The sequence below is a fragment of the Archocentrus centrarchus genome, chromosome 15 (assembly GCF_007364275.1).
Source record: "Archocentrus centrarchus isolate MPI-CPG fArcCen1 chromosome 15, fArcCen1, whole genome shotgun sequence".
NCBI lineage: Eukaryota > Metazoa > Chordata > Actinopteri > Cichliformes > Cichlidae > Archocentrus > Archocentrus centrarchus.
Window position 1 is genome coordinate 26478874 of NC_044360.1, and position 16277 is coordinate 26495150.

A 16277-nucleotide genomic window follows, 5' to 3' on the forward strand; every position below is an offset into this window, starting at 1 on the left:
CTTTTGCTGTAAACTGTCTTAATTCTTCATGGCAACAGTTTTGTTGATTTTGGTCCACATTGGCATGATAACGTCACATAGATGCTGCAAATTTTTTGGCTACACCTCCATGATGGGAATCTCCTGTTCCAACACATCCCAAAGGCATCTTTTTGGATTGAAATCTGGTGACTATGGAGGCCATTTGAGTACAGTCAACTCAATGCCATGTTCAAGAAACCAGTGTGAGATGATCATGGTGTTACCTTGCTGGAAGCAGCCATCAGAGTACACTTTACACTGGTAAAGCAATACTCAGGTAGGATGTGGTGCTTAAACTTTCTTCTCTATTCTGATGCTCAGGTTGAACTTCAGCGGGTCATCTTGACCTTGTTTACATGCCTACATACACTGAGATGCTGTCACGTGACTGGCTGATCAGACGTTTACATTAATGAGAAGTTGACAGTTATACATAATGAAATGGTCATCGAAAGGAGCCAGTTGCGGTGGCTCGGGCATCTGATTAGGATGCCTCCTGGCCGCCTCCTGGGTGAGGTGTTCCGGGCATGTCCCACCGGGAAGAGGCCCCGTGGTAGACCCAGGACACGCTGGAGAGATTATGTATCTCGGCTGGCCTGGGAACGCCTTGGGGTCCCTCCGGATGAGCTGGAGGAGGTGGCTGGGGAGAGGGAAGCCTGGGCTTCTCTGCTTAGGCTTCTGCCCCCGTGACCCGGCCCCGGATAAGCGGAAGAAAATGGATGGATGGATGGATGGAAATGGTCATTGAGTGTTTATGTAATTTGATGGGTTTTTTGTATAAACAATGCTAGTGTACATTTCATGTGTCCACATCCTGGGAGAGAAGCCATTATTTAATTTTCATCTAGAGAAGTTTTACCTGTTAAAGGGTTTCTAGGGAGGTTGTGATGGTGGTTGTTGTGGTAGTGGTTGCTGTTGTTGTTGTGGTGGTGGTGGTTGTTATTGTTGTGGTGGTGGTGGTTGTTGTTTGTGGTGGTTGTTGTTGTGGTGGTTGTGGTTGTGGTGGTTGTGGTATTGGTGGTGTTTGTTATTGTTGTGGTGGTGGTGGTAGTGGTGGTTGTTGTGGTGTTGGTTCTTGTTGTTGTTGTGGTGGTGGTAGTGGTAGTGGTTGTTGTTGTGGTGGTAGTGGTGGTGGTTGTTGTGGTGGTGGTAGTGGTTATTGTTGTTGTGGTGGTGGTTGTTGTTGTTTTGGTGGTTGTGGTTAGGGTGGTGGCAGCGGTTGTTGTGGTGGTGGTGGTGTTTGTGGTGTTGTTATTGTTGTGGTGGTGGTGGTGTTTGTGGTGTTGTTATTGTTGTGGTGGTGGTGGTGGTAGTGGTGGTTGTTGTGGTGGTGGTTCTTGTTGTTGTTGTTGTTGTGGTGGTGGTTGTGGTGGTGATAGTGGTAGTGGTGGTTGTTGTGGTGGTGGTTGTTGTTGTTGTGGTGGTAATTGTTGTTGTTGTTGTTGTTGTTGTGGTGGTGGTGGTGGTGTTTGTTGTGGTGGTGGTGGTTGTTCTGGTTGTGGTGGTGGTGGTAGTGGTTGTGGTGGTTGTTGTTAGGGTGGTGATAGTGGTAGTGGTTGTTGTGGTGGTGGTGTTTGTGGTGTTTGTGGTTGTTGTGTTTGTTCTGGTGGTTGTAGACAGACTGTAAAACCTTTTATAACAAAACTGAGATTTGTAATATTGAATCAAACTGACTTCACCTACTGTACCTTTATAGACCTTTTTACTGTTTGTAAACAGTGATGACGTAGGTAGCGATGCGCGCACATTTTGGAAACGGAAATACGCTGGAGTTCAAAAGCATTTCAATCTACGAGAAGTTTTCACAATCAATGAAAGATTGTGAAAACCACCTGCAAATATTAATTTTGACCACCAGCAACTGACTCCGACCCCTGTGGTACATTAGCAAGTGACCCAGTATGCGTGGGCGGATATATACGTGTGTTTGGTGGAGAAACCCAGCGTATACACTCGAGAGAAGTTGCGGCGCATACAAGTCACTGGATGCTTGCAATTATGTTGTTTACGGCCATGTACCGAACATCAAATATCATGACACAGACTCGGAGTTTTGTGTCTTGAAGGCAGAAGTTCTTCCAAGTCAAAGACAAGGAAACAGGACCGCTGTGTATGAGGCTTGGGCCATTATAAACAAGTCAGAGAACTACGTCCTCACAGCGGATTGTACCTGCATGGCAGAGTGAGTACTTCGTCAAATTGCTTTTCTAGCTTGCTAAGAGTTTTCTGACTGCAGATATTATTGATTTACAATGAAAAAAATATATAGTGTTCCAGTCACATTGTGAGACACACTCAACCATTCATATGTGAGTCTGCTCAGACTTTTGACTGGCACTGCATATTGTAATCTATAGTGCAATTAAATATTAATTTAAAAATCAGGACTCTGATTCCAGCGATGCCTCACCTGTCAATAGCCAGCCACACTACAGTTTAAAGCCAAATAGCCTACCAGCTAATGCTGTTTACTTTAGATACCTGACATCCCGGTATAACCAGAGTAGATAAATAACGTTACCTGATATAAAATGGGCGCTTCAAACTCGAGCATTTCTGATCGTGTCCTCAGTCCTGATCATGTCCACAGTCCAATTTTTATCAATACATTTGATGGCTTGCAACCACAGACGCCTCAGTTTTCTCTCAAACAGCCGTGATCCCGTGGGATTCGGTACAACTTCAGTCCACTTTTGGTAGAGTAGAAATTCTGATAGCCAAACACACAACAGCCAGACAATTTGATCCTGATATCGCTTTTATGGCAGCCTCCTTGTTCTTATTGATTTGAATGGAGTAGCAGTTCACTTCCATTGCCAAAATGCGCGCGCATCCTTTGATGACGTAGGCTGTAAAAGGGTCTATATTAAATGCAACTACCAGTGTGCTGTGTGCAGCCATTTGTATCTCTGTCTTCATTTTGGCATGATGGCACACACCATAGTTCAAGTAGTTTCTGCTGCTCCTGTTGCCTCAGGATGGTACAGTACAATATCAGGGATATCAGGGTTCACATCAAATACTGCAGAGTTGAAGTCAGAGACCCAGTTTTCATCAAGCCATTTGAAAGAGAAGGTGATGTCATCATACTGTAACTTTCAAGGATAAATCTAAACAGCAGGACAGGCATGAGAAGAGTCGCCTGAAGAGGACATTGGCCAACTTTTGTATGGGTTTTTGATATCTATGCGCTGATTCCCAGAACTTTTTGATCAGACTTTGTAATCCACCATATTGTGTTGTGCTGGTGCATAGGGACAGATTATGTTCACTGAACATTGTACAAGGACATTGTACAATGTGCAAAGACATTATTTCTTTAATGGCAGGTAAGTGTTTAAGTGTTGTAAATGAATGTATGGAATTTAACAATTTAGCTGCCTGTTTTCAAAAAGACTATCTATAACCAAGAAAAACCACTAACAGCAATTTTGTCAAACTTCATCATAAAGCATAATCTAAATTAATTTGGAGCTTTACCGGGAGGCAATATTAACTAAAATAAAACATACAGTGTTAAATTAATATTCTGCTCACTATTTTAGAGCAGCACAGCAGTGCAGTGGTTAGCACTGTTGCCTCACAGCAAGTGAAGCTTCCTGGATTTTTTACTGACATATTTCAGCACAGCAATATCCACAGCTCACAGTTTCATAATGAGAGAAATTTCTCAACCAGGTGTCTGTGGCACACGTCCAGTGTCATCCTCATTCAATGCCAGTGTAACATCTCCTACTGTAAGTTATTACAGTCTCTCATCTGAACGTGGTCGAGGAGGCGTGCCAGACAATTAGATGAGAGACTGTAAGTTATTACAGTCTCTCATCTAATTGTCTGGCACGCCTCCTCGACCACGTTCAGAGAAATGCTTTTTAGCTTCATGTCAAATCATTCTCTCTTTATTTCTGTCGAATCACAACCTTGCACTACGGACAAACCACTGACAACTCTATCTTCCAAAGGCTTGAAGTTCTCTTACACAGCTGCTGACTATTTTTCTCAAAAATGTGACCACAAACTCTGCAGAGTGAAGTTTTATTTGACATTTTTGTGAATGAAACCTGTATGCAAGCAAAGCAGTTCAACTAGATTCATAGCAATTTAGAACATCTAAATCCATCTCCAAGAAATTCTGCATTTGGAAAGGTACAGATATAACAATGCCCCAGTGCTATTAGACTGGGGAAAAAAAACAAAAAAAACAAAACAGTGATAGCATTTACAGAATGAGGATCAAGAAAGTTGGTCATCAATCCAGTAGACCAAATGTACTTCTATTTTGCTACATAATGGTTACCGTTTCCTGAATTCGCACTGGAAATAAGGTGTGAAGTTATTTTAGTCCAACATGAACATAAATCCTGGAGTTGCATGTAGGAGGGTGAACATCAGTCATCAAAAGGTTTTTATTTCTTGGAGAAAGTTCCAGTGGTAGGAACGACCACCAAAAACACCCGAACTTTGTACTGGGTAGGGTAAAGTCAGTTTAATGTCAGGTGTGACTGAAAAGCAGTCTTATATACAGCTACTCTGGCAATATCCGTAAGAGTTAAAGGCTGTAGTGAATGTGTGAAACCAGATTATGAAAGTACTGTAAAAATGGAAATGGCAGAGAAACCCAGCTGAGAGAATATCTTGTTTGAGATTGGGGACCTACAGTTAAATTTAATAACTGGTTTTCAGTTCACTTTTCTGTAGAAAATGATAAATGATGGATTTCAAAGAACATCGTCTACACGGCAAGACAATTACTAACAGCTGTTGTTATAAAAAAGTGGGTTTTGTTCAGTTTAAAAGAATCTCAATAGCCTCATTAGTTAACTCAGAGGAAACCAGGGGGTTTAAAAAAAAGGAAAAATATTCTGTTAGTGCATTCTTCATTGATCTGCCTCTTTCCCTCTCTCTCTCTCACACACACACACATACACACGCACACACGTACACACACACACACAATTGTAACATGTCTGAGCATGACTGCCCCTCCTCTCCACTTCCCCGCTGGCCTGCAATCACACTGTGCTTAACGATCTGGGCCTCAATGTGCTTCAGTTTGTCTCAGGATTTCAACTCCTCTCTTTCACACTTTTCTCTTTCACGCAAACACACTTTTGAAAAGCTCTTTGGAGGACACAGTGAGGTTCATTTTATGAACTTCGTGGCTTAAATGGAGCCATTTTTGGAAACAGCGACACGCTGTCCTCTCACATGCCTTATAGATTTGTTAATTGCTTAACGCAGTGATTTTCTTGGACACAGCTGTCAAGGAAGTGCTTGAGTTCCTTGCTTGGGAATGGCTAGCACACACTGTGTATTGTGCTTGAGTCCACAACTGGGCTGGCCTCTTCAAGAAGGCAAGCTTTTGCTACAGTAACTGTGCCCGGGTACAGTATGCTATGATCACGCTAGTCAAATAAAATTATCTTTGGGAGCCAAACGTGCTCAGGGGTCAAATGTGCTCAGGCAAGCCTGTCCTTTAAAAAATGACCTCATAGGTTATTTGTGCAGGCACATTTTAAGTACCAATAATTGCATCTTAAAATTAAGTGATCTCTAGCAGTCGTACACAGAGGGGCGTGTGAATAACGTGTTTAGTTTTCTCCAGCAAATTCCAAAGAAATACATAAACATGGACTTTCTCAGATTTCCAAAATGTCTATGGGGACTAAATGGAATTTGATGCCACATGAAACATTAAATGGACTGGTTCTTATTTAGCACTTTTCTACTCTATTTGAGCACTCAAAGTGCTTTATATAACATGCATCATTTCCACCCAGTCATACAAGCACTTTAGTATCTTGCCCATGGATACAGCCTGAAGTAGCCAGGGATCAAACTACCAACCTTCCAATTAGTACAGGCCCTGCTCTACCTCCTGAGCTACAACCTCATTACATGCTGACGTGACACACAAAGCATTATTTCAAAAATTGGCTTGTAGGTTCTACACCATGTCACAATATCAGGTTGTGTTGTCTTCTGCCACCTGTAGGGGGCGCTCGTTTTGGAACCACTCATATGAGTCATACATGTATAGAAACAAACAACTGATATTGTCATCCGGATTTAACAGGAATGGCTCAGGGGTGGTACAGATCGCCCAATGTGAGTACATCCTTAGTTTAATAGCTGGCTTGAAATAGAGCAATAAAATTCACATCAGTGATCATAATTCAAAGCCAGCCTGACCATTTACCAAATTACCCCAGTAATTTAAACCTGCCACCTTTCATGTTTGGACAGGATATGTTTGCAGTAATTGCAGACTGATTTTTAACCAGTTCTTTGATCACAAAATAGGGAAAGATAAACTAATGCAACATAGGTTAACAGCTCAGCTCTTAGCATTCTGCTAATAGTTTTAAGCCATTTGGGATACAAGCAAAGGTCTGACCTTATGTTTTTTTTTGTTTGGTTGGTTTTTTTTGTCTTTCAGTCAAGCTCTAATCAGCTGTGGCATCCACTCTGAAACATCAGTTATGTTTACCAAAAGGTAACTCTTGACATCAATGAAGTGACATCAGCGAGCAGCCTCCAGCATTTATTTGTCAGAGGCAGTACAGCTGCAGATCACTCTTCCCACTTGTTGAAGTCCAGTCTGTATCTGACATGATCTCCAGGAAGCTCACATGTCATACTTTTGCAATTCAATTTTCCTTTTAATCCACAACCTCAAAAGCTGATCTGTGATATAAACATTTCATTTGATACTTTGTTTTTCCCAGTAAATGAAAAACAAAATACATGATACAATGTTCTCACAAGCTAATTATTTTTCTATCATACCTTTTTTTGTGGAGTCTTCCTTGAGACAGTCCAGTCCTGTAATTATCCTAGCATAGGGGTACACTAATCTCTCTAGTGACAATCAATAAACCTGGCATAAAAGGGATTTCTATACAGGAGTAAGTCCTGTCTTTCCAGTTAAAGCAAGAAAAGCATAGTGTAAGCCTTTAATCTGCTTGTAATAGGCTTCAGTAAAATTTTATCCATCCTTTCTGTAACCAGTGCTGAGAAACCATTGGTGCCTATATACTGTACAGTATTATGGTGCTACTTTAAATTATTAAGGCTCTATTGAAAGAGATTAAATAAGAAATCAAGCCTGGCTGCTTTGATGCTGGAGCTTGCATTTGTAAGTGTGGGTTGCCGAATGACTTGCAGAGGAACGCAGATACTTCTGGTTACAAAATCAAAAATATGACCTTTAATCTAAGGCTGCTTCAATAAATCAGCATTATTATTTTGTTGTTTATGTTTTTGGATTGTAATCCTTATTGGACTAAACCCCTCCCCACAAACTGCTCAGTCACAGGTGACCTGACTAATCTATGCACGTCGAGCTTCGTCCACTGATACATGCAGTGCTGAACAATTTTGTTGCACCACCTGTCATAAAATAAGAAAACAAAAATATTTTAGAAATGTCAGAAATGTTTAAAAGTAAAAACAAAACAAAAAAATTATTACTTGTTAGGAAAATAATCAACTGAATTCATGTTTTTATACCCGCCCATTAATATTGTTTTGAGCCGGCACACTGGACTTATTTGAGAGGTCAAAAATTAATTGAGCATTCAACCACTAAAACATTTTTTTTTTATTCAGGGATGTAAATAAATAACTGTAATTTAGCACCTTAATCAAAAAAATAATAATGTGCTTACTGTTTTTTTTTTCAGCTTTTTTGTAAGACAGTAAATTTTAAAATGTCTGTAAAAACTAATTATATTTTAACATTAAAAATGTCATTAAAGAGCTTGCACTTACTGGTGGATTAACCATTACAAAAAATTAAATCATTATTTTGGTATTTACCAATACTGATAATTTGGGGGCAGCTGTGGCATAAAAAAATATATTAGAGCACCACCACTGGTGGTGGTCCAATATATTTGTTAAGCACTGTATGTATTTTTTTTAAGCTAACTCTAACACACTTACTATCTATAACTAAGCATCACTTTAAAGTCCAAAGGGCACAGAGCAGGGCAAAGATTAGCTTATGATTTTAAAGGTCAATTTAAAAAGAAATCAATTGTTTTCACCTGACACATTGTTTGATATATACTATATACACAGTGAGGGCCATACATTTTGGCCAACACATTTTTTTTGTAATGTTGCCTCTGTAAACCACCACAGTGGATTTTAAATCAAACAATCAAGATGTGATTGAAGTTTAGACTTTTAGCGTTAAGAAAAGTATTTCATTAATGTTTAGCAATTACAGCTATTTTTATACATAGTCCTTTTTTTTTGAGTGAGAGGCTCGAAAGTAACTGGATAAATAAATTTAAATACAAACATTTATTTTAATAATTTGATAGAAATCCTTTGCAGTCAGTGATTTCCTGAAGTCTGGACACCACCAAATGCTGAGTTTCCTCCCTTGAGATGCTCTGCTAGGCCTTTTCTGCAGCCAATCAGAGTTGTTGCTTGTTTGTGGGTCTCTCTGCCTCCAGTTTTGTCTTCAATAACTGGAAATCTCTGATAGGTTTGTATCAGGTGACTGACTTGGCCATTGAAAAATATCCTATTTCTTTGCCTTGAGAAACTCTTGGATTGCTTTTGCAGTATTTTTGGGGTCAATATCTATTTGCACTGTGAAGCAGTTTTGCAGCATTTTGGCTGAATCTGAGCAGAGAGTATGGCCCTATATACTTCAGAATTCATCCTGCTACTTCTATCAGAAGTCATCATCAATAACCACTGCTACCACTGTACATTCCCATGCCACACGATTACCTGAACCATGTTTGACAGATAATGTGATACTGTATACTTTAGACCAGGGCTCTTCAACTCCAGGCCTCGAGAGCCCCTGTCCTCCAGGTTTTACATGTGTCTCTGCTTCAACACACCTGAGTCAAACATAGAAGTCATTAGCAGGACTCTGGAGAACTTGACTGCATACTGCGGAGGTAATTCAGCCATTTGATTCAGGTGAGTTGGATCAGGGACACATCTAAAAGCTGCAGGACAGGGGCTCTCAAGGCCTGGAGTTGAAGAGCCCTGCTTTAGACCTAGGCCTATCTCCTTGAGAAGGGTTAGGGCTCACTATACCACTTGTTAGATCTGCCTCTGTCCCCACCATCGTCCTTGTGGTGCCTATGAATTCTGACTGACTACATTTCTTACATGAAATGCCTTCTTTGTAGATTTTTGATGTTCCCATGAAAGAAAAATAATAATGTCCCACAGGTGAGAGGTTATCTTGATGTGTGTAATCTGATTTATCACAATAAGTAATCCTTCTTTTAAGCTGACTTAGTACTCAGTGATTTAGGCTACACTGAATCAAGCTAAGAATCAGGATTTATCGGCATAATTTTGAAAATGATATTTTATAACCACAGACCTGTCTGCAGGGTAATATTTAATAAACAATATGATACTTAAAGATTATTCAAATGTTATTAGAATATAATAAAAGAGTTGATTACCTAACCCCCAGTAAGTGCATGTCTTTGGAATGTGGGAGGAAACCGGAGTACCCGGAGGAAACCCACGCAAGCACGGGGAGAACATGCAAACTCCACACAGAGAGAGGGAGAGGCCTGGGCCAAGGTGGAATCGAACCCAGGCCTTCCAGATGGTATTCTAACTGTGAGGCAGCAGTGCTAACCACTGTGCCACCGTGCACTTACTGGGGTTAGGTTAATTGGCTAATCTAAATTGCCCATAGGTGTGACTGAGTGCGTGAATGTGAGTGTGAAAGGTTGTCTGTCACTCCGTGTTGGCCCTGCAACAGGCTGGAGACCTGTTCAGGGTGTACCCTGCCTCTCGCCCTATGACAGCTGGGATAGGCTCCAGCCCCCCCGCGACCCTTAACAGGATGTGCGGAAGCGAATGGATGGATGGATGGATGGAGTTGATTACCTGGATGTTTAATGCTCACAAAAAAGACTTGAAAGTCTGCCAGCAACAGCTTTATTATTGTTGTAATTTCTTCAGAAAGTAAAATATTAACCAAGAATCACTATTTTATGTTTTTTTTTTTTATTAACTCTCTTGCAGAGAATGTCAGTCACAGTGTGATCCTTCAGCTAAAAAATAGAACACGGAAACAAACAGGTTACATAAACAGACTTTAAAACGTGCGTCTGTGTCATCTGCAGAATTGCAATACTTAGCTAAAAATCAGTAAATCTGCCAACCAAAGCCACAGATGACTGCCTCAGAACACAGCCTTGATTTATTTCTGCTCACAAGTTCAGCTGTGATCTTTGACTATCCTCTTCAATTCCTCCCTTTGTTCTTTTTACTCAGGGAGAAAAACAATGCTCCAGTGCTGCCGGGATTTTCACCAAGTGCCACAGGGACATGAGAGGAGGAAGGTATCTAAAGGCATGATCGACAGTGAAGCATTCACAAGCGTAGTTCTTATGGCTTAGCTACATCGGTGGCACACTGCACCCTCAACAGAAAGCAAAACACCAAACCCTTCCATTGATGTAAAACAGGGTATTCACATGTCTGTGAACATTTTCTACTGAATGTGTGACCTACATAAGTTGACTGATTGATCAGTAATCAAACTGCTTCAGTGTGTTACCTGTAATAAAGGTCTGTGTAGGTTTTCAGTCAGCCAGGCTGCCGTAGTGTCTGGAGCTTGAAAAAAGTGACTGAACTGTTTCACCTGTCATCTGAAAGGCTTCTTCAGTTCTAAACCAAATGGTTGTCCCCTGGAGGTGAAATGTCTTAAAGAAACTCAAAGAAGTCCAGGCACCTTTTTTTTCAAGCTTCAGAGACTACTGTACTGTAGGTCTTAGGAGGTTTTGTTCTGTCTATTAAAGCTTGAGAACTGAGCACCAACAGGATCAAAAAGCTGGATCAAGTATTGGTGACAATGGGACCGATCAGTTCAATTCTTTGTTAATTGGTGTACTATGCCACCCATCATCAGCGACGCACCCGGTGCTGGCAGCTGAGCTAAATGGTCATGGAGGACACTCAGAGCCAAGGGTCAGCAATTTACAGGTGTTTCACTCCTGCAACAGCAGCAGAGTGTGGTCAAGTAAACTGTGCTTAGGTGAGACGAAAGACGAAAGAGGTTGAAAACAAAACAAAACAGAGAGTTCTGAGGAAGAAATGGAACTACAAAAAACTAAAAGATGCACAGCTCTTTCCTTATAAAAGCAAGAGCCACAATAAAACATCGGCATCATTAATCATTTTCCCGCTCTGAGTCAAAGGATGTCTTACATGCATGTCTTAAAAACTGATGCAAACCACAAATCAAACCCCTGAAATTTCAGTATTTTCAACCCATTGTTTCATTTTTTCAACCATAAATTCATGCACCAGAGGTTAGACTTCAGCTGTATTGTTAGGCTCTGGGACTGTACTTAGGCACAGATGAGTGTTTGAATATTAAGATGTTAACGTGCTTGCAGTGGCATTAATATGTTAATTTTACATGGTTGCTGTCTTTGTTTAGTTATGTTGGCACAAAAATGAATTAAATGTAAGCAGGAAGACACCAAATAGATCAGATAATGTGGCACACAGACCTAAATAGAGCCAAGAGCTGGCATGATAGTTCCTATACCCATCCGTCCTCTTATCCTGTTCAGGGTCGTGGGGGGGCTGGAGCCTATCCCAGCTGTTATAGGGCAAGAGGCAGGGTACATCCCGTACAGGTCTCCAGCCTGTCGCAGGGCCAACATGGAGAGACAGACAACCATTCACACCAGTGCGTACCTCCACCTCTCCAGGTTCTCTCCCACCTGCTCCCTACTCTCACAATGTCATCTGCAAACATTATAGTCCATGGAGACTCCTGACTCACCTCATCTGTCAGTCTGTCCATCACCATTGCAAATAGGAAGGGGCTCAGAGCAGATCCCTCTGTAGTTCCTGCAGTTCTGCACTTCATCGCCATTCTTGAAAATCCGTACCAGTACACTTCCCCAGGCATCCTGTCACTCTATAAGATTGTTTTAAACATGACATAAAAAAAAAGGTCCACTCTCCTAGATATCTTCCTACCTCCACAGGTGTGGCATCTGGACCAACCACCTTTCCACTCATCACCCTCTTCATAGTTGCCCTCATTTCCTCCTTACTAATCCTCTCGACTTCCTGATTCACTAACTGTGCTTTATCTGTGCTTTGCCTTTGCCACCTCTCTCTATGCTTAGCCTCCCAGTATACCGGTATACTTTCTTCATCTCCTTGGCAATCCCATTTTTTCTTTGCTAACATCTTCCTTTGAATCCTTTCCTTTACTTCCTCATTACAGCACCAAGTCTCCTTGACCTCTTCTGCACCTGTATTTTACCAGTCATCTTGTAACTCTTCCCTACCACCCAGAACCTGTCTCAACTCCATCCTGAACTATGAGCAACATTCTGCCTTCTTCAACTTCCACCATTTAATCCTTGCTTCTACCTTTACTCACTTTCTCTTCATGCCCAAAGTTATCCTACAGACTACAATCCAATGCTCCCTAGCTACATTCTTCCCTGACACCACCTTGCAGTCGCCTTTCTCTTTCAGATTATGCCTTGTGCATAAGATGTAGTCCACCTGTGCTCACCTTCCTCCACTCTTATATGTCACTACATGTTCCTCCATCTTCTTAAAGTACATGTTCACCAGAACCATTTACATCCTTTTCACCACCACCTGCCCTTCTGCATTTCTCTCCTTAACCACATATATAACACCTCCTCATCACCTCTGTTCCCTTCACCTACATGCCCACCTTCTTCTTCCTTTGTCTTCGGCCAGCAGTAGCACAGTCTCCACTGGCACCCTGTTGTCTAAGAGGACTGGAGTTTAAAAACACTAAAAAGGAAGAAACTCAAATATCAAATTTAGTTCTAATAGTTCATCAGTGCTGTCTCACCATCACATTCACTACCCCGAGAGAGCAGAGAGGGTCCACAGCCCAGCTGTTGAAATGCAGGATGAGCCAGGTAGATTCTAGACATCAAGTGTATCAATATCAAGGATCAAATGTATAATATAAATGTAAGCTGAGTCTCTTTCACCTCCTTTTCATGTAAAACAGGCAAACTGACATATTCTTACAGGCAAACTGATACATTCTTACTCTATCAAACTTTTTACTTGCAAATTCTAAGGGGTTACCACTGATTATCAAGATCATTTTGTCAAATTGCGACTCAGTCAGTCTCATTGCTGTAAATGTGTAACTGCTGCAGTGACAACTGTGCATAACGCTGCATGATTAATGCACCAATGCTTCCAGAGAATGATATGATTATAAGAACCACTGATAAGCCGGCTGATGTCTGTGCATTAACATCAGGTGGCAACCTCCAGGGCTGAAAAATGAAGCCATTGTGGAAGTGCCATATTAAAATGCCCAACGTCAACTAAAAAAACTGACATATTCACACATATATGCACAGTTTGGAAGAAAAGGTTCTTTTGGTCTCCGCTGTTAATTTCCCCCTTCATAACAACTGGTTGTAGTCAGCAGCTAACTGCTAGGCCTAACCTCTGCTGACTCGTTGAACTGAACCTCTAGACCAGGTTTGTGATGATGTTGGAGCATTTTTAGTTATATTATCTGACAAATAATGTGACCTGTTGTGTAGTAAAATTCTAGTATTTTATTAGTCTTTTATTTTAATTACATTATTTGCATTAATTGGCAGGTATCTGTCTATGAATGTTGCCCCCATAGAGTTTATGTAAGTACCTTGCTAGCCAAGTTTGTTTGCTAGCATTAGCTGATAACTAACCTCTCATCCAAATATGACCCCCACCCCCACCCCCCCCAATGCCAAATACAGCATGCTATTAATTAGGCTTCAAAGTTTAAAGTCCAAAAACCAGTTGGTGATGTAAGTGTAAATGGACTAGTTCTTATATAGCGCTTTTCTACTCAATCAGAGCACTCAAAGCGCTTATACAACCTGTTTGCATTCACCCATGCACTCCCATTCATACAAGCACTTCCATCATTAATTAAGCTAAGTGCTTTTTTAATTAACTAGCATTCACACCATTCATACTCCGACAGAACGGTCGGAGAGCAACTTAGGGTTAAGTATCTTGCCCAAGGATACATTGGCATGTAGCCTGGAGTAGCCAGGATTCGAACCGCTGACCTTCCGATCAGTAGGTGACCTGCTCTACCTACTGAGCTACAGCCACCCCAGTGTAGAAAAGTCCATCTTTTATTTACAGTCTATGATCAACTTGAATAGGCACGTTATGGTTGGATATGGGCATGTAGAAGGCTGGATTTCATTTCGAGGTATACTGTAATTTCTAAAATGAACAATGCCTGGCCAGTCTTATAAATGTAATGTTTTTTGTGTGCACACCATTTTTGACTTTTGTGCACATGCATTCTTTTAATCTAAATTTATATTTTAGGATGTGTTTAATAAATGAGCCTCTTAGGTGTGGCATATGACATTTCGGATAATACTGGCAGGAACCTGTCACAACACAAAAATCCCACACAAGTGCTGCACTTTACAGAGAATATCTTCGGTAAGACCCAGAGGGTTTCCCTATCTAAAATGTGCACAGTGTACTCTGTACTTTGAGAATAAACTGCAAGGAGAGCAGAGGCTTCGGTTCCCGATCACATACAAATGTGCACCAAAACATCCCATCATTCTCTCCATATGACCTCTGCAGGGATTATAACACCAATTGTATGCATGTGGTGCTGGATCCTGCCTCATCGATTCTGCTCAGTGGTGTCATCAATGCAGCCATGGAGTTTCAGTGCTTTTCGTCTGATGCATGGAGAGTTGTTATTGAGTATTGATAGTTTACAAGAAAATGGTACAAATAAGTATCTCCTCCTGAGCTCATTGACTACAAAGCTTTGTAGTCAATGAGATTCATAAATTAGAATCCGACACGACTTGATTATGCTCCCTGCTTGATAACTTTGTGGTTGTAGATCACAGTGGTTATATCTCTTGTTCTGTCTTACCTGCTAATGAGGAGTACTCTGAACACAGTTCCTCCAGATATAGAGAGAGCCATGGCTGCTGGAGGAGTGAAGACGCCAAGTGGAGTTTATCTGGAAAAGGGGCACAGAAGGGAAAATAACAAATAAATTTAAAGGGATGCAAGTAATGACAGCAGTCAGAAAATATAGATTTTGTTGCGCTTTGAAAACCAAACAGTTTTGTGCATTTCAACAAGGATGCAGGGTAAGACTTGTGCAGGATCAGTGACTTCTAGAGCTTTCCAGCTGGCAGGCATCACAGAGGGGCACATCTGTTACCCTTTTTCCTATTCCAAATGTTTAAAGTCTGCAGTTCCAAAAATATATACATATTTTTTTCTGAGATGATTTGTAGCACCCACATAACGGTGGTTTCTCTCTGCCACTTGGTTATCTTTCATAGAGTCTCTCAGACACCGAACTGTAGGACACTCTTTCTTGATTTATTTCTAAATCACATAGTAGTGTGTAACAGTGCCGGTGTGCCTTAGGGACATTCTCTTGGCAGCATAATGGCCTCCTGTTAATGACTTCACCTCAACTCCAAGTCTGGCACTGAGCTCAATACTTGGGTGAAAAGTAATAAAGCGTCCTCTTGTTTCTTATATCTTCCTGCACGCCCTCTCTGTCTCTCTTAAGATGAAAGCAGACAGAACCCCTTCAGAGACCAGAAAAAAAAAATCGAGACCCAAGTGCCATGGACGGCAAGCTGGTCTAAGGAAATATTTAATGTAAAGTTGAAAACAAACTTCTGTGGCTATGGTGTTAAAAGTGTCTTTACTCTGTTGTAAGCTTGAACTACAGTAAGTTCTGTCAGTGGAAACATTATATTTTTAGATATCTAGTTGTATGACAGGTGGTATACAGTTCTAAAATAGGTAAGAAATGGCTTAATTATGACAGGGTTTACAGTAAAACATGTATTTCGCATGTGCAGTAATAGAATACTACAGGAATATATGAAATTGCCAATTCAATGATACATTATTCAACACTAGAGTTTTCATATGCCCTGCACACATAGTGACACTGAGGACATGTGCTTACTCAGCCATTTTGGTCATGAATGCATAAAGCACAGTCAAGACACAGTATGGCCCACTTCCTGCCTCTGCTGTCAATGACATGACTGATGCTGACAGAAATGCAGTAAAGTTTAAAATTCTCTCTCAATTCTGGTTGTCATGCATTATGACTCATACATAACTCTGCTGTTGTAAAAAATGCATGTGCTCTGAAGCTGGCACATATATTTATTTTATCACTTAAATCTTTCTTCTTGCATGTCTTCCAACTTTCT

The 16277-nt window shown here is 40.9% G+C and overlaps 1 protein-coding gene across 1 annotated transcript in view; it reads right to left on the reverse strand.

The window, feature by feature from the left end:
• LOC115793555 (gamma-aminobutyric acid receptor subunit pi) overlaps positions 1-15020 on the reverse strand; it is a 54276-nt gene extending 39256 nt beyond the window's left edge. The window contains exon 1 of the mRNA XM_030748602.1: positions 14960-15020. Within this exon, the coding sequence (XP_030604462.1) occupies positions 14960-15012 (53 nt within the window). The 5' untranslated portion in view covers positions 15013-15020. The remainder of the gene's footprint in view (positions 1-14959) is intronic.
• Between the last annotated feature and the right edge of the window lie 1257 nt (positions 15021-16277).